We start from the raw sequence: 27,526 nt of genomic DNA, 5'->3' as shown, positions 1-27,526 counted from the left end.
CTATAAAGTTGATGAAGGATCTGGGGGGCTCATAGCTTTGCAATTGCTTTAAAAAATAAGGCAACACTCGTGTAGTCCCTTTCCTGATTTACTTATCTCAGTGATGTAAACAGGAACAACAGTGTTGCATTGGATGGAGCCAACAAGCGGGGTGGGTGGGTGCAAATGTGTGTGTGTTGGTGGAAGGGAACAGCAATTCCATGTGTCTCAAGATCACATTTCTCTTCAAGAAGTAAGCCCAATGAACGGTGGCAACTTCTATCCTCCAAAGCATTCCTGAGACTTAACAAAGCTACAGCCCACTAGATGGCAACAGACTACTAAAATATTGACAAGCTATGCACAAGGGTCAGACAACTGTTTTATGTACCCAAAAGTTTTAATCAACTGTTGATTTCTAGTACTTAAGAGGAGCTTTAATAGTTTGAAGGGGTGTTAGAAAAACATAGACCAATCTAAAGACAAATCTCTTTAGAAACCCTGGAATATCTGGGTTGACTCCAGCAGCTGGCACCCTGTGGCTTATAGCATTGCTAATAAGCAGACTTCAGTTTCTAGCATAGTTGTATGTGGGGTGCTGCTCAGTTATGTCTACACAGGCTTGCTGCTCTCTCTAGGGTTTTAGGCAGAAGCCCTTCCCAGCCAGCATGAAGATGGCAAGCACAAGATGTGGGATTTTTTTCATGCATATCATCACATGCTCTGCCACTGAGCTCTGGCCCTTCCCCATCTCATGATGCTTCTCATTTTCACTTCTGACATTTTCAATATAAAAGCACTTCAGCCAACAGCACTGTAAGAGCAGGTAAGAGCAGTCGGCCTTTAAAAGTGTTGCTGCCTGACCGGGCATGGCAGCAGGCAGCAGCCAATGCCTGGCCTGCCAGCAAGGCACTGCACATCAGGTGGGGCCTCTGATTGGCCCGTTTGAAGCTGGCGTTCAGTCAGGAAGCCCCGCCCTGAGATCACGCCAGCCGGTGGAATTCTCAAATGGCCAGCAACCATGTGAGAACTGTCTGACAGAGTGGCAACAGAGCAAGAGGCCGTAACCACCACCCACCTGTAAAGGGTGAGTGTCCATTGTGTTCTAGAAACAACAAGTTGAGCTGCAGCTCATTCTTGCCCAGAGTGGCCTTGCGTAAGTGGCCTGAATCTCACTGTGAGAATCTACATAACAGTGCTCTCTCCTATTATGATGCAAGAATGGGCATGTCATATGGAATGTGCAGCATCACCAACAACTTTCAACTGTGCTGTTGCGACTCTTGGAACATCTGCGGCTAACAGTAGGTAATCCAAAGCATTTCACTGAAAGCATTGAAGTTCATTGTTTATCTATCTATCTATCTATCTATGCAGGTTTTGGTGTCTTCGGGTGTCTTCCCGTGTAAGAGTTGGGGTGTCTAGGCGACGTTTCGACGAGGTCTCACTCGTCATCTTCAGGCTGGTGCTTTCGGCTTCTTGTTACTGGAACAGAGCAGGATCTCAGTGTTTGAGTTCCTATAAATACTGTTGAGGGGGTGTGGTGTATAGCCTCCAACGTTCTGGGCAGAGAGGAAGTTCCCAGGTTAGTGTGTCTTTTCTTCTTTTGTTCATTAATTACTTGAGGGATATCTTGAGTGATTTCTTGAGTGATATTCTGAGTACCACTTAGGAGGGTCATTAGGTGTGGATTAGTTGCTAAAGCTTTCGTGTCTTGACCTCTTGACCTTGTGAAGAGTTTTTTCTGAGAAGATGGCTGTACTGCACTTAGTTGTGCTCTGGCTTGGCTTCGTGTATAGGGGCGAGCTGTGGTTTTGTGCCCTGTGCCAGTCAGATCTGTGTAGGGATTGCAGGGGGGTGCAGCATCCGGAGGTGCCACTATGGTTTGGCTACTGGATGGTGTCTGTAATTTATCTGTGGAGAGGGTCTGGGTTTGGGTCTGGTGTGGTTGATTGGAGATGGCGTTCTGTGTGCCTCTGGTTCTGGTGTCGGTTTTTGTGGGGAGGGCTATTTTCCAGATGTCTGGCAGGCGGGACGTATCGTCACGCTTGTTCATGTTGTGAGGGTGTTTCTCTATCTCGATGGCTTCCATGATTATTCTCTTGTGGTGGTGTTCCATGTTAAAGAGCAATTTGGAATCTGAAAAATTAATTTCGTGTCCTGTTTCTTTCATGTGTTGGTAAAGAGAGGAAGTTTTTTCTTCTTTTTTGACGGCATTCTTGTGTTCTGCGATACGTGCATTTATTCGTCTGTTTGTTTGTCCAATGTACGTGGCTGGGCAGACTTTGCAGGGTATTTCATAGACCCCTTGGTTTTCTAACTGGATTTTATCTTTGGGGTTTCTGAGGATATTGGCTATTTTTTGGTTGGTGCAAAAGGCTGTTTTGATATTGTGTTTATGGAGGATTTTGCTAATTTTATCTGTAGTGCCCTTGATATAAGGAAGGAGGGCCATGCCATTGTTTTCTTCTGTGTCTTGCTTTTTGGGGGGTGTTTCTTTTTGGATTAGCTTCGTAACCCTGTTTTGCTGGTATCCGTTGGCGATTAACACATTTGAAAGATTCTGTAACTCAGTTGTCAAGTGGTCTTTGTCAGCCAGGCGTTTGGTTCTGGAGATGAGAGTCTTGGCTACGGAGTTTATTTGTGCAGGGTGGTGGTGTGATTGTGCATGTAAGTAGCGGTTGGTGTGTGTTTTTTTCCGGTAGATAGTGTGTCCTAGGGAGCCATCAGGTTTTTTGTAGATTAGGACGTCAAGGAAGGGAAGTTGGTTGTTGGCTTCTATTTCCATAGTGAATTGTATTTTGGGGTGTAGGCTGTTGAGATGTGTGAGGAAGCTATCTAGTTTTTTCTTCCCGTGTGGCCAAATTACAAAGGTGTCGTCAACATACCTGAGCCAAAGTTTGGGTTTGTGTTCTGACTTGTCTAAAGCATTGGTTTCAAAGTGTTCCATGTACAGATTTGCGATGACCGGTGAGAGGGGTGATCCCATAGGTGCTCCTTCTATCTGTTTGTATCTTTGTCCATTGTGGATGAAGTACGTGTTGGTTAGGCAGTGGTTGGTCAGGTCCAGGATGTATTCGGGGGGATTGTATTTGTTTTGAATGGCTGTCAAGGCTTCATTAATGGGCACTTGTGTGAAGAGAGATACAACATCGAAGCTCACAAGTAGGTCGTCGGGATGTAGGTTTTGCTTCTTTATTGTTTCTATGAACTGGAAGGAGTTTGTAACGTGTGAAGCGATAGATTCTGCATAGGGCTGAAGTTGCTTAGCGAGAAATTTAGCGAGATTTTGTAGAGGTGAGCCTATGGAGCTGACTATTGGTCTGAGTGGTGTTCCTTCTTTGTGTATCTTGGGGAGACCGTAGAGTTTGGGGCATCTGGATGATTTTTCTCTGGGGATGATTCTTAGCTGGATTTCTTCACTGATAGGAGAGGCTTTTATTTTGGATTTGGTGGTTTTTTCCAGATAGGTGGTGGGCACAAAACCACAGCTCGCCCCTATACACGAAGCCAAGCCAGAGCACAACTAAGTGCAGTACAGCCATCTTCTCAGAAAAAACTCTTCACAAGGTCAAGAGGTCAAGACACGAAAGCTTTAGCAACTAATCCACACCTAATGACCCTCCTAAGTGGTACTCAGAATATCACTCAAGAAATCACTCAAGATATCCCTCAAGTAATTAATGAACAAAAGAAGAAAAGACACACTAACCTGGGAACTTCCTCTCTGCCCAGAACGTTGGAGGCTATACACCACACCCCCTCAACAGTATTTATAGGAACTCAAACACTGAGATCCTGCTCTGTTCCAGTAACAAGAAGCCGAAAGCACCAGCCTGAAGATGACGAGTGAGACCTCGTCGAAACGTCGCCTAGACACCCCAACTCTTACACGGGAAGACACCCGAAGACACCAAAACCTGCATTCCTGTACCCGTGAAAATCTACGAAAGCAACTATCTATCTATCTATCTATCTATCTATCTATCTATCTATCTATCTATCTCACACGCATTCCAAACCATCTAGGGCCCATCAGAATAAGACCTGAGGGACCAGGGTTCAAATCGCCACTCAGCTGCAAAGCTCACCTTGGGCCAATCGCTGTCTCTCAGCCTAGCCTGCCTCACAGTGTTGCTGTGTGGATAAAATGGGGGAGAAGGAGAACTATATACGCCACTTTGACCTCCTTTAGAGGAAGGGTGGGATACAAATGCATTTTAAAAATAAAATAAAAATTATGCTGGCTTCCTGCATGCTTATCCCTAGTCAGAAGTAGAACTGACCATGTGGTTCTTCCCAGTCTAACTGTAGAGACTGGGCAGACGGCACACTCTTCAAAATGCAGTAATTGTGCTTATCAGGTATGGAGGAGGGGCAATATTTTGTGTGTTTTTTAAAGGACAATAGCATTTATTAGCTTGTTTACAACGTTTCCATCCCACACCTTCACCATAAATTTATGATCCCTGGGTTGACACAGCAACTGTCCAATCAGAGATGGTAAATTAGGGCTGTTGGGGGGGGGGGAAGCAGGGAGACCAACAGTAGATGGAGCCTGAGCCACTCACAAGGATAGCTAGCTAATTCCAGTTTTGGCTGCTGCCATCTCCCTCTTGAGTTCTACAACAGCAACACTGAGGCTAAGTAGGAAGAAGATGACAGTGACACCACCTGGACTCATTAGTAGGAAAGCAGGTGGGGTTGGGCTAAGGGCAGGTGGAGGTTGGGACAGCAACCCATTCCCCTAATGGACCAGCCTCCCCTGTTTTTGCCTGGTGTCTGAATGGTAGAAGTGAGGGTACCAGGTGGGCCTCCCTAGAGAGTGCATTCCAATGGTGAAGACCCACCACTGAGAAGACTTTCTTCATGCTGACCAGGGATGATGAGAGTTGTGTAGTTATTTATCTACTCTGCTTCTTATATACAACTTTTAGAAGACACCTGTAAAGGGAAGTTTTTAATGTTTGATGTTTTATTGTGATTTTATATCAGTTGGAAGCTGCCCAAAGTGGCTGGGGCAACGCAGTCGGATGGGCGGGGTACAAATAATAAAATTATTATGGTTGTAGTCCACAGCATCTGGAGGGAACCATGTTGTCTTCTCGTGGTTCAGGTGGGTGGACTGGACAGCCCGTCTAATATGTTGGTTGCTTCTTTCCATTTGAGATCGCAAAGCAAGCCCTAAATGAGTGCAAAGAAGTCTCTACTGAGCTGGCTTGTGTGAGAAGGAGGCTGAACTTAATTAGCCATTCCTCTGCAGAGGGTATTAGCCTCTAGCTAGCCGTAGAAACCTCAACTTCCATAAAACTTAGACTGACAGTTTATTAGTTCCAGCTGAAAGTTTACTTTGTAATTAAGAAAGTGCTTCAGATGCATTTTCTAATTAAATCAAGGGTAATTTATCTGTCACACTTGAAATGCCTGGGACTATTTTTGGACTTCTCATTGGTGAACATAGGGGCAATAAAAACAAGCATGGCTGCCTACTTATGCTGGGAAGTTTTAATGTCTCTTGAATTCCATGTTTTAATTCTCATAGCCTTTTCAATTATACATGATAACTCAGTTCATTTTTTGTCCTTCAAGCCTACTGTGCCAGCTTCTGTCTTTAGGCCACTTCAGTCAGTTTCTTTTAAGATGTATTTCTAAGAGTACCAGAACAAAGTGGTTCTAAGTGTGGCTTGACTGAATTGGACCCACAGTTTATACATATCTCTAGATTAAATTTTAAGAAAGCAGAAGAGATGCACATCCTGTTCTCCTTCGTTACAGCTGGTTCATTTCATGTCACAGTCTTCAAGCTGTAACCTGGAGCTGAGCTTTAATATACCTGTTGACTGCTGAAGAAAGAGCTAAGTGAAACAGAAAAGGTTGCACCAAAAAGAGTATGACTGGTATGAGGGCTGTAGATGGAACCAAACGACCAAAGCTTGTGAATTGTTTTCACCACGCACAGAATCATAGACGCTTAAGGGACCACGAGGATCATCTTAGTCCAATCCCCTGCAATGCAGCAATCTATTGCCAAACATGGGGTTTGAACCCAGGACCCTGAGATTAAGAGTCTCATGCTCTACCAACTGAGCTATTACAGCAGGCTTTCTTTAAGCATGAAGCATTTGTGCTTGGGGCCTTCTAAAGCAGCATTCCTACCTCCATATGGTGGAAGCCTTGCTGCAGATGGGTAGCTTGACTCTAGGTAAAAGGTAAAGGGACCCCTGACCATTAGGTCCAGTCGTGACCGACTCTGGGGTTGCGGCGCTCATCTCGCTTTATTGGCCGAGGGAGCTGGAGTACAGCTTCCGGGTCATGTGGCCAGCATGACTAAGCCACTTCTGGCGAACCAGAGCAGCACACGGAAACGCCGTTTACCTTCCCGCCAGAGTGGTACCTATTTATCTACTTGCACTTTGACGTGCTTTCGAACCGCTAGGTTGGCAGGAGCAGGGATTGAGCAACGGGAGCTCACCCCGTCGCGGGGATTCGAACTACCGACCTTCTGATCGGCAAGTCCTAGGCTCTGTGGTTTAACCCACAGCGCCACCCACGTCCCAGCTTGACTCTAGGAGAGATGGCTAAATTTGAGCTCCCACCCCCTCACACACACATTTTATCTAGCTGTCTCTTATACGTGTGTTTCCTGCTCATCCTCCAAGGAACTCAGAGTGGTGAATATGGTGATTTAAAAGCATAGGGGAAGAAGGCATTTTCTAGAAATGAGTCTGCAGTATTGACAAATAACCTGGTTGGGCTGGGGATAGTTGCATAGTCTTCCCAGGATCAAAAAGCAAATGATTCAGAAAGGCTTCCACTTTGTAAGAGTCCTGTAAAGATTACAGTCTAGGTTGGTTTGACCCAAGCTGAATAAAATCTCAAAGAACAGACACCCCTAATCAAAACATTTATATTTGTTTATCTGTCTAGAATGCACTTCTCTTTGTCAATCAACATACTTTCCTCCTCTAGCAAACCATTTCTTGATGATCCAAATCTAGTTTATGCCCCTTCTGTCCCCTGATTCTTCCCTGTCCTGTCCCTAATATCCACTTGGCAAACCCTAACCTCTTCTTGTCCACCACATTTTTTTGTTTAGCTATTGTAGAGTGCAGGTCCTCTGGAAAAGGACCAAGCTCCATGTGGGTCCCAGGGTGTGCTCTGAAAGATGCAGAAATCTTGTGGAAGCAAATCTGGCTGATGTGAATAGAATACTATCTGGGAACGCTAGGCATGCTTCCCTGAGCTCTTTGGGATGAAGGTGGGATATAAATGAAATAAATATGTGTGAAGTAGTGTTAGTGCTAGCTGTAGAAGGCATTCATAACACAATAACACAATCTTCTCCATCACATTTTTTAAAGGTCTGCTCACATCAACTCTAGCCCATGGAATAGGTGAAGTGGTGATATGAATGACCCAAAACCAGACACAAAGACTGACCAAAGAGGCGACTCAAAGGGTAGCTCCAAAGGAGACCAAAAGACTGATCACAAGGGTGACCAAAAGGCTGACCAGAAGCCCAGCCCAAGGACCTCCCCAGTGAAAAGTGTAGACTATGCACAAATCAAAGCCAAGGCACCAAGAGTTCTGGCAGACATGGTACAAATGCTTATCCTTTGGCGGAAAATGGGCTTCCATGTGCCACGAGGGGTCAAGAATATCTTTGAGTTTACATGGGATGAGCTCCTGGTGACACCACCGAGAAAATCATTTGCTGGTTTATATTGTCCTGTGGTCAAGTTTGCTTCCACGGAGGACGCTGATATTTCCTCCACTCCTACTTCAAGAGCTCAGAAGGTGGGTCCAACACCCTCAAGGTTAAAAGCGAATTATGTGACCCCTTCATCTGAAGACCAACAGATGCTTCTCAAATTCCAAAAACGGTCTGTCCATCTCCTCACTGAACTCTTGAAGATGAAGATGAAACTAATGATTGAAGCAGCTGCTGGTGAGATCATCTAAACTAAGTGTTCCTGCCAGCTTCAATTTACACATAGAATTTAGTAATCTCTTTGGAAATCCTGAACCTTATCAGACAAGTAGGCACCATCCTCCAGGATGAAACTGAGTGTTGTGGAAGGCAGCACATATCTGTCATGTGCTTACCAGCACATGCTATGGTCCCTGCAGTTGGAAACACCAAAAACCAGGGTTCCTGGTGATGTGGATTATTGCCTTTTCATGTACCATTGTGTGAATGTAGGCACATTGCAAATATCTGATTGAACATGTGTGTTGCATGGGCAGACCCTGTCACCTTTTGCCTTATATTTGAGTGTACAGGATGAAATCTGTAAGATCTGAGTTGGGCTGAGCTAGCACTCAGAGGCTGAGTTAGCATTCATGAATTATATGCAATTTTTTGACATGGGACTGTAAAGAGGCCAGATTTGTTTGGGCTAGTGCTTTCATTCTTGCTTTGAGGTTCTAGGTTCAATCTCTGGCCTCTCCCACTAATAATAACAAGTGCTTGGTAATAATAACAGAAACCTTGGGAAACTGCTTCCAATTAAACAACACCAAGGTAGTGGGACCAATGGTTTCACTCAGCAGCATTTTTTATCTGCAGTTAATCACACTGGTTAATGGGAAATTACATTCCGCTGCCGCTATGAACACACACTTTTCTTATTATGCATGGTAGCTGCTTTAATATCTATACCTGCAACATCGGGGCCCAGTACGGGCCACATGTTCTCCTGCAATGATTTTGCAAAGTTTTTTGCAGATAAAATCGCCCAGATTCGAGAAGAAGTAGACTCCACCGTGGGAGCAGGGCCGGGGCGGGAGAGTGCTAGAGTTCTGTCTAGTCAAGTTGAGTGGGATCAATTTCAACCTGTTACCTCCGAGGATGTGGACAGGCTGCTTGGACGAGTGAAACCAACCACCTGTCTCCTGGATCCTTGCCCATCCTGGCTTATAAAAGCTAGCCGGGAAGGACTGGGCGATGGGCTTCGTGGGGTGGTGAATGCTTCCCTCCGTGAGGGAGCCTTCCCAGACCCGCTGAAAGAGGCGGTTATTAAACCGCTTCTTAAAAAACCATCTTTAGATGCGGCCACGATGGCCAACTATCGCCCAGTCTCAAATCTTCCATTCCTGGGCAAGGTGATTGAGCAAGTGGTTGCTGAACAACTCCAGGCACGCCTGGAAGAAGCGGACCATTTGGATCCCTTCCAGTCGGGATTCAGGCCTCATCATGGGACTGAAACTGCCTTGGTCGCACTGGTTGATGATCTCCGGCGGGCTAGGGACAAAGGTGAGAGCTGTTTCCTAGTTCTGCTGGATCTCTCAGCGGCGTTTGATACCATCGACCATAACATCCTTCTGGACCGTCTTGAGGGGCTGGGAGCTGGGGGCACTGTTATACAGTGGTTCCGCTCCTTCCTCCTGGGCCGTGTTCAGAAAGTGGTGGTGGGGGATGAGTGTTCAGACCCTTGGGCCCTCACTTGTGGGGTGCCTCAGGGTTCTGTCCTCTCCCCCATGCTTTTTAACATCTATATGAAGCCGCTGGGAGAGATCATCAGGAGGTTTGGGCTGGGTGTTCATCAGTATGCGGATGACACCCAGCTCTACCTCTCTTTTAAATCAGAACCAGTGAAGGCGGTGAAGGTCCTGTGTGAGTGTCTGGAGGCGGTTGGAGGATGGATGGCGGCTAACAGATTGAGGTTGAATCCTGACAAGACAGAAGTACTGTTTTTGGGGGACAGGAGGCGGGCAGGTGTGGAGGATTCCCTGGTCCTGAATGGGGTAACTGTGCCCCTGAAGGACCAGGTGCGCAGCCTGGGAGTCATTTTGGACTCACAGCTGTCCATGGAGGCACAGGTCAAATCTGTGTCCAGGGCAGCTGTTTACCAGCTCCATCTGGTACGTAGGCTGAGACCCTATCTGCTTGCGGACTGTCTCGCCAGAGTGGTGCATGCTCTGGTTATCTCCCGCTTGGACTACTGCAATGCGCTCTACGTGGGGCTACCTTTGAAGGTGACGCGGAAACTACAACTAATCCAGAATGCGGCAGCTAGACTGGTGACTGGGAGCGGCCACCGAGACCATATAACACCGGTCTTGAAAGACCTGCATTGGCTCCCAGTACGTTTCCGAGCACAATTCAAAGTGTTGGTGCTGACCTTTAAAGCCCTAAACGGCCTCGGTCCAGTATACCTGAAGGAGCGTCTCCACCCCCATCAGTCTGCCCGGACGCTGAGGTCCAGCGCCGAGGGCCTTCTGGCGGTTCCCTCACTGCGAGAAGCAAAGCTACAGGGAACCAGGCAGAGGGCCTTCTCGGTAGTGGCGCCCGCCCTGTGGAACGCCCTTCCAGCAGATGTCAAAGCGATAAACAACTATCTGACATTCAGGAGACATCTTAAGGCAGCCCTGTTCAGGGAAGTTTTTAACGTGTGACATTTTACTGTATTTTTGGTTTTTATGGAAGCCGCCCAGAGTGGCTGGGGAGGCCCAGCCAGATGGGCGGGGTATAAATAATAAATTATTATTATTATTATTATTATTATTATTATTATTATTATTATTATTATTATTATTATTATTATTATATCTATCTAAATGTACACCCCAATTGTTCAAATATTACCTTTAATTTCTAACCATCATGTCTCCTTCCCAGGCCCCAGTGTTGAGGAGATTGCAAGGAGGTTTTTGGAAGGTGGCCAAAATCTGATCCCGAAAACACGTGAAGATGCAGCTGAATTCACACCCAAAGAACCTAGGAGGAGAGGTTGGGGAAGAAACAGTGTTGTCAGGTGTTTGGACCCTGTGATAGCACCACTCCTTTAACTGTTTATACTCTAGTCTCCTTTGCAGCTGGAAATGCTTTTGTTCCCAGGAGTTTTGCATGTGCCAAGAAGATGGGCCAACGAGTGGGTATGGTAGCAAGAACACTTGGGCTGAGGCCTTGGTGCATTCATGCACCAGAACGAGATGCGAATGAGGTGGCAGAGTCCAGGCCAGCATATTTTATTCTTACGTTATTTTATTCTTATTTATTAATTTATATATTTACTACTTACATGCCAAAATGGCTTCTTAAGCAGCCTACAAGAACAAAATCAATTATAAAATATCCACTCACAATTGAAATGCATGATAGAACAATTCCACCATCTAACTGGATTGTTAAACCACTCTGAGAATTGTGGCTCTGTGAGGAGAATGAAGATCTCCTAATAACTTTCTGCACCCTTAACAGTTTTATTTTGCAGTTTGTGAAGATGTACTTTGTTTTGTGTGAGTTGAATCTTCCAACATTCAGCTTTACTGAACGCCCCTGAGTTCGTATGTTAGGAGAGGGAGAAGAACCTTTCTCTTTCCATTTTCTGTACATAATTTCTATCATGTCTCTGCTCTGAACTAAAAAGCCCCAAACATTGTAAGCTTTCCTCCTGAAGCAGCTGCTCCATCAGGCTGCCCATTTCGGTTGCCATTTCAGGTTTTCTTCACAGATGTGGTACCTCTGAGGTATTTTACTTTCTGCTCTCCAGAGTGTTTTCATTTTTAAAACAATCTGAAATTGAAAGGAATTCTTAACTCATCAGTTTGTGTTTTACTGCCGCAGGACGTGGTATGGCACCAATACTTCCAGCGATTCCTATTTCTTCCACCACCCAGCTTATACAGCAAATGTCAATGAACTGTCTTTGCTTTCAGTTGTCTATGAAAGACACCAAGCAGCAAAAGAGCGCAGGTAGATACAATTTCTAGAAAATGAGAGAATACTAAATGCTCCGTAGGGCAGAGTTTCCACAGATGCTATGGGAGCCCATGTTGCAATGCTGTTGCTGTGTTAGCCCTTGTAGATACTGGTAGCATTTTGCATTTGACTTTACTGCTGGAGGAGCACAGGATCATGACTATAATATGCCAACATAACCATGGTGTAGCAGTCATTAGTGTAACTGGGCTATTGAGCTGGTACAGCAGGGCTATCCATGTGGCTATTTACCTATAAACAAACAGGTTTTGTGTGTGTGTGTGTGTATGTGTGTGTGTGTGTGTGTGTGTGTGTGAGAGAGAGAGAGAGAGAGAGAGAGAGAGAGAGAGAGAGAGAGAGAGAGAGATTTACTGGTGAGTGCAAAGAATTTTTAATAATGAATTTTGACTTCCAGTTTTGATAAAGTGATGTGAAGTATAATGTACAAAAGGCTATTTGCAACTTACAAAAACACCATGTGGAAATGTCAAAATTATCCAGTAGGTTGTATTGAATAAAATTTAATATTTGACAGATTTACAGGAAGACTTTAGGAGAGCTCTTTCCATATATATATATATATATGTATGTATGTATGTTTTCCAGGTAAAGTTTATGATGAGAGACTTGACCCGTGTCCTGAAGCTAGGCAGTTGCTCCGAGAAATTTGCCGGACTATGTAAGCATCTTCAAATGTTTAGGATACAACACACCTTTATAGGGTAATCTCATGGGTTATTTTAATAGGTTGAAAGCTCAGCGCGCAACCCCACATCAGCAGTGGGGTGATATGTAGACAGATGTTTTATATAGAGTCCATCTAGGCGTGTAATTGGTTCTCTGGTTGGCAGTAGCTCTCCAGAGTTCCAGGAACTGGCCTTTCCTTACCCTGCACCATGAGAGACTTACAGTGGTGCCTTGCAAGACGAAAAGAATCCGTTCTGTGATTCTCTTCGTCTAGCGGTTTTTTCATCTTGCGAAGCAAGCCCATTGACGGATTAGCGCTATTAGCGGCTTTTAGCGGCTTTTAGCGGCTTATCGGATCAGCTGATCAGCGGCTTAGCGGCTTAGAAAAAGGGGGGGAGGGGGGAAAACCCCCGCAGGAACTCGCAATACATTTTCATCTTGCGAAGCAAGCCCATAGGAGATTCGTTTTGCGAAGCACCTCCAAAACGGAAAATTCTTTCGTCTAGCGAGTTTTCCGTCTTGCGAGGCATTCGTCTTGCGGGGCACCACTGTACTTGAAGAGGACAGGGATTGATCAGTGGGTTTTATACATACAAAACTGGGGATTTGCACCGTTAGCCAACAATGTAGCTCAAACCTAGCTCAAAACATTTTGGCCATTACTGACTCTGGAATGGTCTTAGGGCTACCTCATCTTTAGATGGAAATGTGTATTACTCAGTTAGGCCCCATCCATACCACTAGTTACCAAGTGCAGTAATGCATCTGAATACCAGTTGCTGGACAGCACAGAAGGTGAGAATGCATTTGTGCTGGGTTCCTACTTGAGGGTTTCCCACAGCCATCTGGTTGGCCACTATGAGAACAGTATCCTAGACTAGATGGGCCCATGGCCTTATGTTCACTTGCATTCCACTTAAACAGTCACAGGCCTCATGCCTTCCCTCAAAGGATATTGGGAAGTGTAGTTTGTTAAGGGTGCCCAGAGTTGTTAGGAGACCCGTTTCCCTCACAGAGCTACAGTTCCCAGAGTTCACTCATAAAAGTCTTTGGCTGTTAAACCCTTCTGTGAATTGTAGCTCTGTGAGGGGAACAGGGTCTCCTAACCACCTTCAACACCCTTAACAAACTACATTTCCCAGGATTCTTTGTGGGGAGTCATGAGTGATAAAGTGGTATGATAGTGCTTTAAATGTATTGTGTGGATGTTGCCTTTTCTTGAAAATGTAGCCAGTCAGCCCTGCTGTGTTGGGGCCCCCTCCTGCTCCTTCTGTTCAGACTCCCTCTCCCAAGTGGCACTTACGTATGTGTGAATTAATTCTAAGTTTCAGCCCCTTTCATTTATTTTGCTCTGTAAAGTTGCTGGCAGCCCAAACATGAGAGCTATTGAAAAAAATAATCCTGAGAATGCCATCAGTTTGTTTTTGTTTTATTATGTATTTTGTGATTTCATTTTGTATTTTTATCCCCCCGCCCTCGCCCCGTGATCTTTGGATGAAAGGTGGTAAACTAACTAACTAACTAAAAAAACCTACTGAAGTCCCAACTCTGCTGACACACAGGTGTCTAATAAGAGACACTGCTGTTGTTTCTGTTCCTTTTAGAGCGGAAGAGAGGAATGCAGCCATAACTAAAGGCCATACGAGGCCCCTAATCCTGAGAAATTACATGACAATCCACAGATCACCGTCTCAGGCCTTGAAAAGGGCTTCAGTGTCCCTAATAGCTACCGAGGTCCGGCGTATGAAAGGGAAGAAGTTCTTCTTTTCCTTTCCTGATGGAACATCCCTGATGTTGTATCCTTAGGAATGTATGGGGAATGAGTTTGGGAAATAGGATTGGTTGTTGTTCTTTTCCATCCCTACTGTACAGGGATTAGAGCCAGTGTGGTGTAGTGGTTAAGAGTGGTGGACTTGTAATCTGGTGAACCGTGTTCGTGTCTCTGCTCCTCCACAGGCAGCTGCTGGGTAACCTTGGGCTAGTTACACTTCTTTGAAGTCTCTCAGCCCCACACAGAGTGTTTGTTGTGGGGGTAGAAGGAAAAGGAGAATGTTAGCTGCTTTGAGACTCCTTAGGGTAGCAGGATATGAAATCCAAACTCCTCCTCCTACTCCTCCTCTTCTTCTCCTCCTCCTTCTGAGTACAGCTACAAAATTCAGTGTGACTTCTTGATTAGCAGTTTTTTCAGACTTTTAATGGGTCTGGACTGTTCAGTTTATCTCTGTAAGCCAAACCTCCTGTGCTGGAATGGAATGTTTAAAGGTCAGCTGATTGTGGGGCTTGCTGCAAAGAACTGCACCGGGTGTGATGCACTGGGCTTTGCAAGGGCCACTGACCAGCTGATCAGCGGTGCCTGCAACCCTCACACTTTGGCACACTACACCTTAAGTTGCGCCACACATGACACCACTGTATGTGACATCAGGCACAGGGTAGGTGGACATGGCTTGGCCTCGCAGGACAAATGGGGCAGGGCTTCCTCCAAAGAGTGATGGGGGAAGCCAGTGGAGAATGCTCCATTAGGTCCAATGAGGCAGTGCCCCACCAACCTGAGTCTGCCCTTGTTTGCTTGCCTTGTTACAATCAATGAATCAGGGGTGGCTCTGCCTGTCATTGTCTCTAGCGCCACCTGCTGTTGGTCTCCTTGCCTTCTACCCTACCAGCACCAATAGGTACCAGGCACCACTTGGGGGGAACCCAGAGTAGATTTGGCGGTGGGGGCTGCACAAAGGGGGAGGGAAGGGGGAATTTCATTGCACTTGTGGATGTAAGGATGCAAATGAGTGAATGGAAGAAAAGATGCAGCAAAGTGTGCCTGTTCCAGTTCTGAAATTAATTTGAGATTCCTAGTGAAGTTGGCATCTGAGAGCTGTAGAATTTAGGACAGAGCAAGCCCACAGAATGATAAACTATCAGAAATCCCCTCATCCCTGTTGTGTGAGGGCTTGCAGAGGACACGGACTCACTTCCTGTGGGATGTCACTTTACCGTACCCCAAATTTGGGGGCAGGAAAAGAGGTCAGAGGAGAGAGCCTTAATGAGATCTACAGCCATACTCCAAGAATCTCTCCCCCCCAAATGCCAGCCAAATAATGGCTGCACTGTAGCCTTCTAAGATCAGTAGCTAAGGGAGCAATGGCACAAAAAAGCAAGGGGGTGATGTAATTCAAGTCCTGCTAGCTTAGCTGGTGCTGCTGAAGTCTCTCTGCTTGCATTGCAAGAGCACAGAGCTAAGCTATTTCAAATCCTTTGCCCTCTTGCTTTCTCTTCTCTCCCTCCCTCCCCAAACTTCCTTGACAGCCCCTTGGCTGCAGTTCATTTGGAGTTGTTTCACAGAAGCACATGCTCCATTTGATCTTTCCACCAAACTGGGAATTAAGAATGAAAGACTCTGACAGTGCAGGCTTTCAGATCAGTTCTGTAGTTCAATTGACTCCATTTGTCAGTCTCCGTTTTCTAACACAGCGCGTTAAACACAAAAGCCTCATTTTGAGACCTTTACATACCCCCTTTTTTCTAGCTGATCACTTTGGCTAATAGATTCTTTTCCTTGCTGTGCTGCTTATGAACATGTCAGGGAAATAACTCCTCCGAGGCAGATTGCTTCACAGACAGAGGCACCTTATGCTCCACCAGACACTCAGAAGCCTTGAATAAAACTTCACTACTGGCAGTTTGGCAAGGATCTGCATATGAAAATGATACAAGAAGGCAAAAAGCCCTAGAATGATGAGGACGATGATTTCAGATATAGAGTACGCACTTGCTAATCTCCCTTCATGGGGAAAGCTAGTGCATCAGAGGAGGCTAATTAATTGTGTTAGTTTTGCACTTGCAGGGACTTTAAAGTGATCCCCCCCACCCCGTGCCCTCCCCCCCCCCCACTACCAGGCCATGGGCAAGAGTCTGGGGTGAATCAGTTGCAGGAAACAAGGAGCTGGTTAGAGGAGGAAGCCAGTAATCAGGACTCAAGAGTAAATCAGAACCATAGACCTTATAATTCAGAGATATGCCCAGTGTTTTTTTTCAAGGGGTACTCAAAGGCACATAGTACCATCACACACCCCCAATGTTAAAAGTGTGCAGTTACTGTAACAACTTCATGGTGAGTGCTGACACCTTTATTATTATTATTATTATTATTTTAAAAGCATTGGATATGACCTTAGTATTAAGAAGCTGGTAATTTGAGGACTTGCCTTAAGGCAGTTCCTACAGTTTGTTGCTCAAGTTTGTCTTAGTTGTAACACTGGAAACAGCCCTCATCAAAGATCCAGCTGAGTGAACTTGTATTATTACACTACAATCCCACAATGGATAACTAGATAAATGCCTTTCTTTTCTTTTTCTTTCTAAAAAAAAGTGTGATATTACTTGACCCATGTCAAAGTTACCCATCAGGAAGTGTTGCCGTCTACCAGTTTCCGATATGCTGTGTGGGGAAAACCATCACCCTTCTGTTTCAGGATGCTCCTAGTCAAACGCTTCTAGGTACAATTACGTCTCAGGGCCATTCGTGGATCCGCTATTGCTTTAAGGCCAGGTGAGTGTCCCTTATTGATCCTAAATGTTTGGTCAGGGGGTGGAGCGGGGAAAAGTGCAACAGCTGAGTATGCAGTGGATTCTGGGTACTGGTGTCTGATGGGCCATTGGCCTAATCCAGTAGGACTCTCCTTATTTCCAAATGTCTAAACAAGAAGGGAGCAGCACCTTCAAAACAGTGGTGAAAGCACACTGAGAGATTCCTTTAAAAAAAAGCAACCCACATTGAATTATACTGACCTTGGCTCAGTCGTTCACAACTGGCACTGGCATTGCTTCTGCTTACCTAGAAAAGTCTTGGGGCTGTGCAGGTGAATGGGTGGGGCTGACACTGCTGATCTAGCACTCCCGCTGGTGCACATGCATGCCCCGATGTCACTACTGCGCCACCACATGGGCATCACTGCTTAGGCCAAAAAGGATGGGCATCACCAGAAAGGTCGCAAATGTGCATATAATTTACACATGTATAGATGTGAATTTAGAACTCATTACTATAATTTACTATAATCAGGGACGGGGAACCTGCAGTCCTCCAGACATTGTTGGACCCCAGCACTAACTGGCTCCAGTCTCCATGGCCAATGATCAGGGATGGTGAAGTTTGTAGTATAACAACATCTGGAGGCACACGTTAGCCACAATCCATCTCACCATAGTGGGCGAGGCTGTGGCCAGCTCACCTGGGTGCCTGCTCAGACTGCTGTTCAGGGACTCACTGCTGATGGGTAGTTTCAAGGCCGCTGCTCTCCCTTCTTATGGCTTGCTTTTCTTTAAACTGGACTTGAACCGAACAGCCCAAACAGAAGACTACTTTTAGTAAAGGACCATCATCCTGTGAAAGCCATTCAAAGAGAGGACTGTCCTCTGTAAAGTAGCACACATGGGTACCGTAATCCTGACCCCAGCCATGCTAGAACAAGCTGTTTATATTGATACCTGCAAGTGTCTCATAGGATCAGAACATTCAACTCTGCTGACTGGGTGGTGGTAGTAACTTCAGGATTATAAAGATATTAATGAGTGCTTATAGAAATGCCTTCATTTCCTGGACCTCTTAGGTATCATGTGAGAGAGGCATTATCTCAATTTTACAGATGAATAAACAAGAAACACAGGGAAAGCTCAAGGTCACATAACTAGCCAGTGACATGGATGGAAAAGCCAAGGGCCATAACCCCAATTAAATCAAATGTGCCTTATCGTTCATGGTAGACTTTTAAAACCAAGTAGTGTAGATCTGCTATTGGTCATTTATTGTCATGATTTGCATCCATCATTCCTTTTATATGGGAGGATTAATTAATTATCTCACTTCTCAGTCTTTAAAGTGTGTGATATAGGAAGCTGCTAATGGCAGGTGTTAAAAGCATAACCCCACTGGGTGTAACTAATGGTTACGCTACATGGCATTGCTCAGGGAGAAAAAGGTCATTGGAGTGATGAGGATTTGGAAAGGTGATTGGAAGGAGGGGGGGACTAAGATAGTTCTGCAGCCAGACAGGGGCAGGCTGATATTTCCTGGGGAGTAAAGAGCAACCAGAACAAAAGCGCAGCAGCTATAGAGAGATCTGAGGAAACTGAGAGGCCAGGGTTAAAGAGGCCATGGCTGGAGGCAGCAATGCAGTTGAATACCAGTTGCTGAAAACCACAGGAGGGGAGAATGTTCTGGTGCTTGGGTGCTGATTGAGGATTTCTTTTTTTTATATATAATAATATTTATTAATTTTCCAACAAATTGAACACAACACTACAAAAAACCAAAAAAGAAAAAACATACATTAATACAGTACAATGATAATAGGGGGGGAAACAAAAAAAACTGCAAAACATTAACATACAACTAACAAAACAAAACAAAAACCATTTACTGTAAAACACAGTCCAATTTCAACATTTTATCCTTCTTTCACTAATTTCCACAACCTCCTCACACCTCCCTTTTTGTATTCCACTTCTATTGATTGTTTCAGCAATTCCTTTCCATCTTCCTCTATTTTCTATCCTATAATTGTCTTAACACACTCTAACCTTATTTTTCCCTTTAATGCTCTAATAATCTATTTATACTTAATTCCTTATAACATTTCTACTAAAGCCATATAACTTCATTCCAACATTTTTCTAACATTCATTAATTTTACAGTATTTCTGTAAGTAGTCTTTAAACTTTTTCCAGTCTTCTTCCACCGACTCTTCTCCCTGGTCTCGGATTCTGCCAGTCATTTCCGCCAATTCCATGTAGTCCATCAACTTCATCTGCCATTCTTCCCTGGTGGGTAAATCTTGTGTCTTCCAATATTTCGTGATGAGTATTCTTGCTGCTGTTGTTGCATACATAAAAAAAGTTCTATCCTTCTTTAGCACCAATTGGCCGACCATGCCCAGGAGAAAGGCCTCTGGTGTCTTCAGGAAGGTATATTTAAATACCTTTTTCATTTCATTATAAATCATCTCCCAGAATGTCTTAATCCTTGGGCATGTCCACCAAAGGTGAAAGAATGTACCTTCAGTCTCATTACATTTCCAACATTTATTATCGGGCAAATGGTAGATTTTTTGAAGCTTAACTGGTGTCATGTACCACCTATAAATCATTTTCATTAATTTTTTTCTTAAGGCATTACATGCCGTAAATTTCATACCTGTGGTCCATAACCGTTCCCAGTCAGCCATCATTATATTATGTCCAACATCTTGTGCCCATTTAATCATAGCTGATTTCACCATTTCATCCTGAGTGTTCCATTTCAACAGCAAGTTATACATTCTTGACAAATTCTTAATTTTTGGATCTAACAATTCAGTTTCCAATTTTGATTTTTCCACCTGGAATCCAACTTTTTTATCCAATTTATATGCCTCCATTATTTGATAGTAATGGAGCCAATCTCGCACTTTGTTTTTCAATTTTTCAAAGCTCTGCAATCTTATTCTCTCTCCATCTTGTTCCAGAATTTCCCAATATTTTGGCCATTTGGCCTCCATATTGAGTTTTTTCTGTGCCTTTGCTTCCATTGGTGACAACCATCTTGGGGTTTTTTTCCCTAACAAATCCTTATATCTTATCCAAATATTAAACAATGCTTTTCTAACAATATGATTTTTAAATGCTTTATGTGCTTTTACCTTATCATACCACCATCCGAATACATTGTTGAAACCTTCTAAATCCAACACTTCAGTATTTTCAAGAAGCAGCCATTCTCTCAGCCAACAAAAAGCAGCTGATTCATAATAAAGTTTAAGGTCTGGCAGGGCAAATCCACCTCTTTCTTTAGCATCTGTTAATATCTTAAATTTTATTCGAGGCTTCATGCCCTGCCAAACAAATCTAGAAATATCCTTCTGCCACTTCTTGAAACAATCCATCTTATCCAATATTTGCAATGTTTGGAACAAAAATAACATCCTTGGCAGCACATTCATTTTTATCACAGCAATTCGGCCTAACAATGATAACTTCAAATTTGTCCATACTTCTAAGTCCTTTTTCACTTCAGTCCAATATTTTTCATAATTATCCTTGAATAGGTTCACATTTTTAGCAGTCATGTTAACCCCTAAGTATTTCACTTTTTTAACCAATGTTAGTCCTGTCTCCTCCTGAAACTTCTCTCTCATTCATAGTTAAATTTTTCTCTAGAACCTTGGTTTTCATCTTATTCAGCTTAAAACCTGCAACCTGTCCAAATTCTTGAATCAGCTCCAATACCCTTTTAGTACTAGGTTCTGGCTCCTGTAAGGTCAATACTAAATCATCAGCAAATGCTTTCAATTTATACTGTTTAGCTCCCACCTGTATACCTTTAACCTCTTGGTCCTTTCTAATCATATTTAGCAAAACCTCTAGGACCGATATAAAAAGCAATGGAGAAATTGGGCAGCCTTGTCGTGTCCCTTTTTCAATCTTAAACTCTTCTGTCATCACATTATTCACAATTAATTTTGCCTTTTGTTCTGAATAAATTGCACCTATACCATTTTCAAAACCTTGTCCTACCCCCAGCCCCTGTAAATTCTTCTTCATAAAACTCCAAGAAATATTGTCAAAGGCTTTCTCTGCATCCACGAATATCAAGACTGCTTTAGTGTTGATATTCACTTGTAGTTTTTCTAAAATATTAATTATATTCCTCGTATTGTCAGACAAATGTCTGCCCGGGAGAAAGCCTGCTTGGTCTGTATGAATTTCTTCTGCTAACACCTTTTTAAATCTTTTAGCCAAAATATCTGCGAAGATTTTGTAATCCACATTAAGCAGCGATATAGGACAGTAGTTCTTGAGTTGTGTCTTTTCAGTCTCTGTTTTCGGTATAAATGTAATGTAAGCTTCCTTCCACGACTCTGGTGCCTGTCTTCCCTCCATTATTTCATTGCAGACTTCCTTCAATGGTTGTATTAACCATTCTTTCAAAGATCTGTAGTATCTTGAAGTCAAACCATCTGGTCCTGGAGATTTGCCTAATTGCATGTTTTGGATGGCCCCTTCCACCTCCTGGTCCGTTATCTTATAGTTCAACATTAACTGTTTTCCCTGAGAGATTTTACATAGTCCGTTCAGTTTTAAAAATCGGCCAATATCCATTTCTTTTGGCTTCTGTGTATAGAGTTGTTTGAAGTATCTCTGAAAACACTTCCTGATCTCCACTGGGTTCTGTATATTCTTTCCTTCCACTTCCAAGTTCGTAATGGTATTGAGTTTTTGTCTTTTTTTCATCTGCCAGGCCAACAATTTTCCACACTTATTTGCCGATTCAAAAGTCTTTTGCCTCATTTGTTTGATTTTCCATTCTATTTCCTGGTTCATCAACTTCAAATATTGTGTTTGATATAGCTTTATCTCTTTCAGGATCTCCTGTGACTTTGGTTTTGCTCTCAATTTTTTCTCTCCTTCCTTTATTTTCCCCAGGATTTTATCCTTTCTTTCATTCTGAATTCTCTTCTTAATTGCATTCTGTTGTATTAGGAATCCTCTCATAACCGCCTAGCTTGCGTCCCAAATTACTCTTTTTTCCACTGTAGTATTCATATTTATCTCAAAATAATCTCTTAGAGTTTTTTGGGCCTTCTTGGTCACCTCTTCATTCCTAAACAGAGTATCATTCATCCTCCATCTAAAGGAACCAATTGACGTCAATTTCATTTCTATCTTCACAGCATTATGATCAGAGCAGGTTTTAGGGCAAATCTCCGTTTTGCAGATCTTCGGGACCAGTCCCCTGGTTACCCAAATTTGGTCGATTCTTGTCCAAGTCATTTTAGCCTCAGAGAAAAAAGTTCCCACTCTTCCCAGAGGGTTCCTCGTTCTCCAAATGTCAACTAAGTCCATACTTTCAGTCATATCAAAAAAGGTTTTTGGTAGTCTACCATCTTTGGTGACTACCTGTCTCTGTGCCTTGTCCATATTTGTAGACACCACTCCATTCATGTCTCCCATCAAGATCATATTATAGTCCATATAGTCCATCAAAGTCTCATGCAGCTTCTTAAAGAACTCCAATTTTCCTTCATTTGGTGCATAAATACCTACAATCAAAAATTTCTCTCCTTGTAATTGAATTTCAATTGCAACGAATCTTCTTCTCCTTAGCTTCCTCCTGTCAAAGTGGATTCTTGTATCAATTTCTGAATGGATTCTGTATTAGTGTTCACCTTTTGTCCCAGGTTATTTATACTTTCAGTTGCAGTGTCCACTTTCTTATTAAGTTGTTCCAATGCAGCATTTATCTTACTTAATGCAACTGCTAGAGTCTCTTCTGTCGACATTCCTTTTGATTTTAAATGTACTGATGCAGAAACAGCAGTTGCAGAAGTGGCTGAGGGGCCTGATGTTGAAGCTCTCCTGGGTTGCTGCCAAGTCTTACCAGATCTTAATGTTCCCCCAGCTGCTGGCAGCTCTGTTTTTCCCTTTTCATCTGCCATAACACTTGACAAATTCAAGGTCAGCCCCAAAGTCTCACGATTTCTTATCTTGTGACTGGAAATTCCCCTAGCCCAGCTCTTTTAAAGTAACCAGTTTAAAAACTTCCACTAGGGGGAAACAGTTTCTATTTGTGATAGTCAATTAGTATCCTCTTTCAAACACCAATCTGGAATGAGTTTCAATTTTTCAATACTTTAACTCCTTTTTAGTAACAGCCGGAGACATTAGAAACAGTGTATTTCTCTTATTTTGCTAGCTGTCAAAGAACGTTCTAAGCGCTGTCAATGAACGTTCCAAACATCGATCCTGCTAGCAGCCCGTTTCCAGGGTCAGAGCAGCAGTATTTTTACTCTCATCACTCGCTCTCGCAGGTATACTCTGTCTTCAACTCTCCCCCCTTCTCCTGCCACCAAGGGGGGGGGGGTTATACTCTCTTCTGATGGAAATTTAGTCTTTTACAGAAGGCTTTCCAAGACTTTAGCTTGCAGCCTTATTGCTTCCGTCTATTTACAAATGGGGAAGGCGGACTTCCTGTGTTAGACCTCCCCCATTTTCGATGCCAAATTAAAACTTTTAAAGTCCAATTCTCCCTCTTCCGCTCTACTCATGGATAGCTCTTTGAAATCAAATTGTCCACAGGAAAAAGTCAGTGCTCTCCGGCAACAGCTATGCGGCTTCGCTCCGTGGAAGAAGCAGACGATTCAAAGCACCACGCCGCTCACCCCACTTCGCTCCGGATCCCCGAAACCGGGTTTCCCTGCGAGTAGGGGAGGCGCAAAAGGTGCCCACCGAATCCCACACTCACAGGCTTCTCCCGCCTGTGATTTTTTTGCGGGTCTCCGCCTTCGCCGTGGCGGCCAGACCCAAATTCCCACGGGGCTAATTCCTCCCGATCAGAGGAATTCCGCCATTATCCCGAGGCACCTCCCCGGAAGTCTCGGGTGCTGCTTGAGGATTTCGCCCAGGCATCTGGGTGGCCTCTGTGAGAGCAGGGTGCTGGACTAGATGGGCTAACTAGTCTGATCTGGCAGGCCCTTCTGTCCATAAGAAAGTAAGGACCCCTAAAAAGGGGGAGACCAACTGGTGTGCCCGTGGGAATGAGGAAAGGGATCATTAGACTGACCACCTGACTTCACGCAATGATGTAAATGCATGCAACTAGTCAGTTTTAACACAGTAATTTCTGAAAGCCTGCAAGGACTTAGGTTCCACACCAGAGAAAAGTAATGGCCCAGCTGGCTGGTAGTTAGAAAAAAGACAAATGTGAGAGTTGAGAGTTGGCAGTGATGTGACTTAGTAAAGCAGCAAGCTTTTGTTTGAATCTAAGGCTCTGGCTAGGGGAGAAACAAGACCCTTTAGGGTGTTGATGCTGTGAACTCCTCCATTGTAGGCTCAGGCTATATATATATATATATATATGTAAATAAACCCTCTATCATAAAGGTGCCACAATCTCCGCTGTGCCTCATTCCCAAAGAAACATGAACCCTGGGTAAGTGCCTGGAACCTCTGGAATCTCACACTGCTTGGAGACTGGGGAGGTGTGCAACAGTATTATAACATCTATTGTGGGCTATGGATATCATGGTTCAATCACATCAGTTCAAGATATTAACAAATTGGGCCACTGAGTTCCTTGTTATGAATTTCCCAATATTACTGCAATCGCTACAGTCAGAATCTTTATTATGTATGTATTCCCACCAACTTCTCCCTTAGTATTAAATTGCATAGTTTAACTGTTTTTCCTCTCACCCAGCTGTTCAATAGCACTGATGATGAATAATGAAGGAGGGAGCATTAGAGACAAGGATGGCTATTTAACCCAGCACTGGAGCTGGTATTCCAAAAACCAGATTCTGCAGTCGTTAGACTATCAGGTATCAAATGAAACTCTCAGACCAAAGAATACACTAACACCTCACATTTTTGGAATAGCTGTCTCTGTGGTTGGTCTCTCTAGAATTTTACGAAGATCTCTAAAAGTGTGCTCTTCTAGCTGAGAGAAATTATAGGCAGAGATTCCAGATTATGCTTTGTTCCTGCTGGTTTCCAGAGTCACATTTTAAAAATCCCAGAACTGCCAGCAGGCACTGGGCTAGTTGCCACAAACTCACTTGTGTGAGGTTTCCCAGAGACAAGATCACAGCTGCTGAACTTCTCCCTTGGTCCTCCCTCTGCTGTGCTGCTGGGGGCTAATACATGGTTTGGCTTAGCATGTCATATCAACCCTGGTTTTTGGTTTGTCTTGCTCCAGATAAACCATGAGCTGTAATCAAGATTTGTTTTTGAGTTGTCTGGATGAGAATCCATGAGGTTAGGTTTGGATAACACACTTAGCCAGGCCATGGCTTAGCTCATGGCGTGGTGAGTGCACTCACACAACTAATGTCATCTAGCTTGGAACTCAAATGCCCCATTTGTCCAAGACTTGAGTTTGCTGTGGACATAAAGTACTATAATGAACTCCCCATCAGAATCACAGTAACATGAAGCCTAAACAATGCGGAGCCTGCACCCCAAATTTAGGCAACATTTCCAAATTCATCACCACTAGTTGAGGGAACTTTTAGATGTGGGAAAGAAGGCTTTTACACTTTGCATTTCACCCAACTAAATTATACTCAGGTAAGACTCATTGAAATTAAGTCTGTCATGTCCACTAACGGGACTGCTCTGAGTAGGACTGACCCTGGGTACAATCCTGTAAGCATGATGACAGTGGCAAATGCCAATTGTGCGAATCAGCCCCTAAGACTTTCATTATCTTCTTTTATTCCTTAGATAAATGAACAGCTAAAACTCAAGGTTGTTAATCAAAATTCAATGACAATTACTTTCACCGAACAAAGTGAAAGCATCACCTTGTCTTTGGTAAGAGATGGATGCACGCATAGATCCAAATCTGATAGGCAGGTAAGAAGTCACAGCATGGAAACAACATTATGCAAGTAACACTAGGATATCCAGTAACTGCGTGTACATTGACTTTTTCATAACCCTGAGGGAAATTTCTAGAAGTAACATTTGAAAACTTGTCCTAGGTCTAATTTTCTCTAGTACAGCAATCCCTCTTCTGTTATCTCTCTTTTTGGGATACAAAAGTCTTACCTCCATACACTGTAGATTGTGATAGAATCTATCTATCATCTATCTATCTATCTATCTATCTATCTATCTATCTATCTATATCTATCTATCTATCTATCATCTATCATCTATCTATCATCTATCTATCTATCTATCTATCAGATCGTCCCTCAACGTAAGTTCCTAAGGCAGCTAACATACAAATCACATATACATAGTAAATTCTCACAAAGCATTAAAAATGGAATAATCATTTAAGATAGCATAAAACAAACTGCATAGGTACCACTACAATCCACAGGATGAAGGAGTATCATTTTTAAAAAAATCATTTTTATTAATTTTCCAATAAAAGCAGCCAATTAACATCTCCATCAAATCATAATCATAATCCAATTATAAGCCAATAAAAAACAACCAAATTACAGACAGAATTATTAATTTTTTCTGGGCTTCCCATAGTCTGGACATCTGAAGTATATGTACAATATCTTCGTTCCTGCCTTCTTCTTGTTGTTCTCATATCTTCTACATTCTGATCTTAACGCTTTAAAGTTCTCCATCCCTGGCTATGCGATTCTCAGTCATGTCAGAAATCATATATCCTTTCATCCATTGAGTTCAGCTGTGTGTGTGTGTGTGTGTGTGTATGTGTGTGTGTGTGTGTGTATGTGTATATATATAAACTGTCGATTTGCCAGCGCAGCTTTTCCTGATTTCATTCCAGTCTTCCAATCTGGGCTGTTGTCCAAGTCTATCGTTTGAAGTTTAATGATGCAGCAACTCCAAAGTTGTTAAATCATTCCAATCGGGGCTGTTGTCCAAATCTGTCATTTGAAATTTAATGACACAGTAACTTCCATGTGGTTAATTGTTAAATTGTTGCGCATACTGTTTGCAATGTTGCAATGTAAATGTACTGTATTCCATAGATATAAGTCATTTGATGATCGATCAGCCTTCCCGGAGACCACACAATCCCCACCTCTGGGCCCTAGAAGGGGGGTTGCAAGACCTCCATTTGGCCTTCTCTCTCGCTCATAATGAAGGAATTCTGCAAACAGATGCACTGTATGTTATCCCAAATTATTGCGTCAAGTCTGTATAAAGTCAGCTAGCAAGTATTTCCCACTTCTCTCGAAAAAGGGAGGAATTCTTATTTTTCTGTGCTGTGTCATATTAACAAGCGCCATCTTGTTTCTTCTTTTATCTTTATCAAGTCTTTCAAGTCTAAGTAAAGCTGTGTAATTAAATACTGAATTATAAATAGAAGTCCATCTGTACTTTTCAAAAAAAGTAGGTTTCTTGATGAGGCTTGGCATAGAAAACCAATTGTAGATATTGAGAAGACAAAAAAGGACATACCAATCACCTCCGTAATCCAAATGCCATGATGAGATTCTCTTTGAAGTCCAGTCTTAAACACCAGGGACTGTACAGTTCTGTAGGTTTTTTTCAATTTTCTTCGGTCCAGACTATGTCTGTTTATTGTCCAAATCTAATTATTTTATCAAACATATATTTCCGGCTTATGAGAGTGACTTCGGAGAGTGCCAGCCGTGTCGTGCTCTGGGACCCAGCGTCCTGCCACTTGCACC

The 27,526-nt window shown here is 43.4% G+C and overlaps 1 protein-coding gene and 1 long non-coding RNA gene across 18 annotated transcripts in view; one reads left to right on the top strand and one right to left on the bottom strand.

The window, feature by feature from the left end:
• LOC308581685 overlaps nt 1-27,526 on the bottom strand; it is a 44,836-nt gene that overhangs the window by 10,175 nt on the left and 7,135 nt on the right. For 5 of the 6 annotated variants that reach the window (XR_014005151.1, XR_014005152.1, XR_014005153.1 and 2 more), the window contains one exon: nt 10,568-10,699. This is a non-coding gene — a long non-coding RNA (uncharacterized lncRNA). Of the gene's footprint in view, nt 1-4,070; nt 4,117-10,567; nt 10,700-27,526 lie in introns of all 6 variants that reach the window. The other variant, XR_014005154.1, reaches the window with a different exon arrangement.
• The window catches only part of LOC308581544 (uncharacterized protein C3orf20 homolog), a 61,943-nt gene continuing 35,362 nt past the window's right edge, over nt 946-27,526 (top strand). The window contains exons 1-11 of one of the 12 annotated variants that reach the window (XM_081184081.1): nt 988-1,283; nt 5,755-5,852; nt 7,076-7,237; nt 7,341-7,927; nt 10,601-10,711; nt 11,549-11,677; nt 12,290-12,362; nt 13,975-14,166; nt 16,761-16,913; nt 24,598-24,718; nt 25,623-25,754. In XM_081184081.1, the coding sequence (XP_081040207.1) occupies nt 7,387-7,927; nt 10,601-10,711; nt 11,549-11,677; nt 12,290-12,362; nt 13,975-14,166; nt 16,761-16,913; nt 24,598-24,718; nt 25,623-25,754 (1,452 nt within the window). In that variant the 5' untranslated portion in view covers nt 988-1,283; nt 5,755-5,852; nt 7,076-7,237; nt 7,341-7,386. Of the gene's footprint in view, nt 1,288-4,318; nt 4,344-5,754; nt 5,853-7,075; nt 7,238-7,340; nt 7,928-10,600; nt 10,712-11,548; nt 11,678-12,289; nt 12,363-13,974; nt 14,167-16,760; nt 16,914-24,597; nt 24,719-25,622; nt 25,755-27,526 lie in introns of those variants that run through there. The other 11 variants (XM_081184082.1, XM_081184078.1, XM_081184075.1 and 8 more) reach the window with 11 other exon arrangements.

Source organism: Podarcis bocagei, assembly GCF_964188305.1.
Source record: "Podarcis bocagei genome assembly, chromosome: 2".
Classification (NCBI taxonomy): Eukaryota; Metazoa; Chordata; class Lepidosauria; order Squamata; family Lacertidae; genus Podarcis; species Podarcis bocagei.
This window is presented reverse-complemented; position numbering and strand designations above follow the sequence as displayed.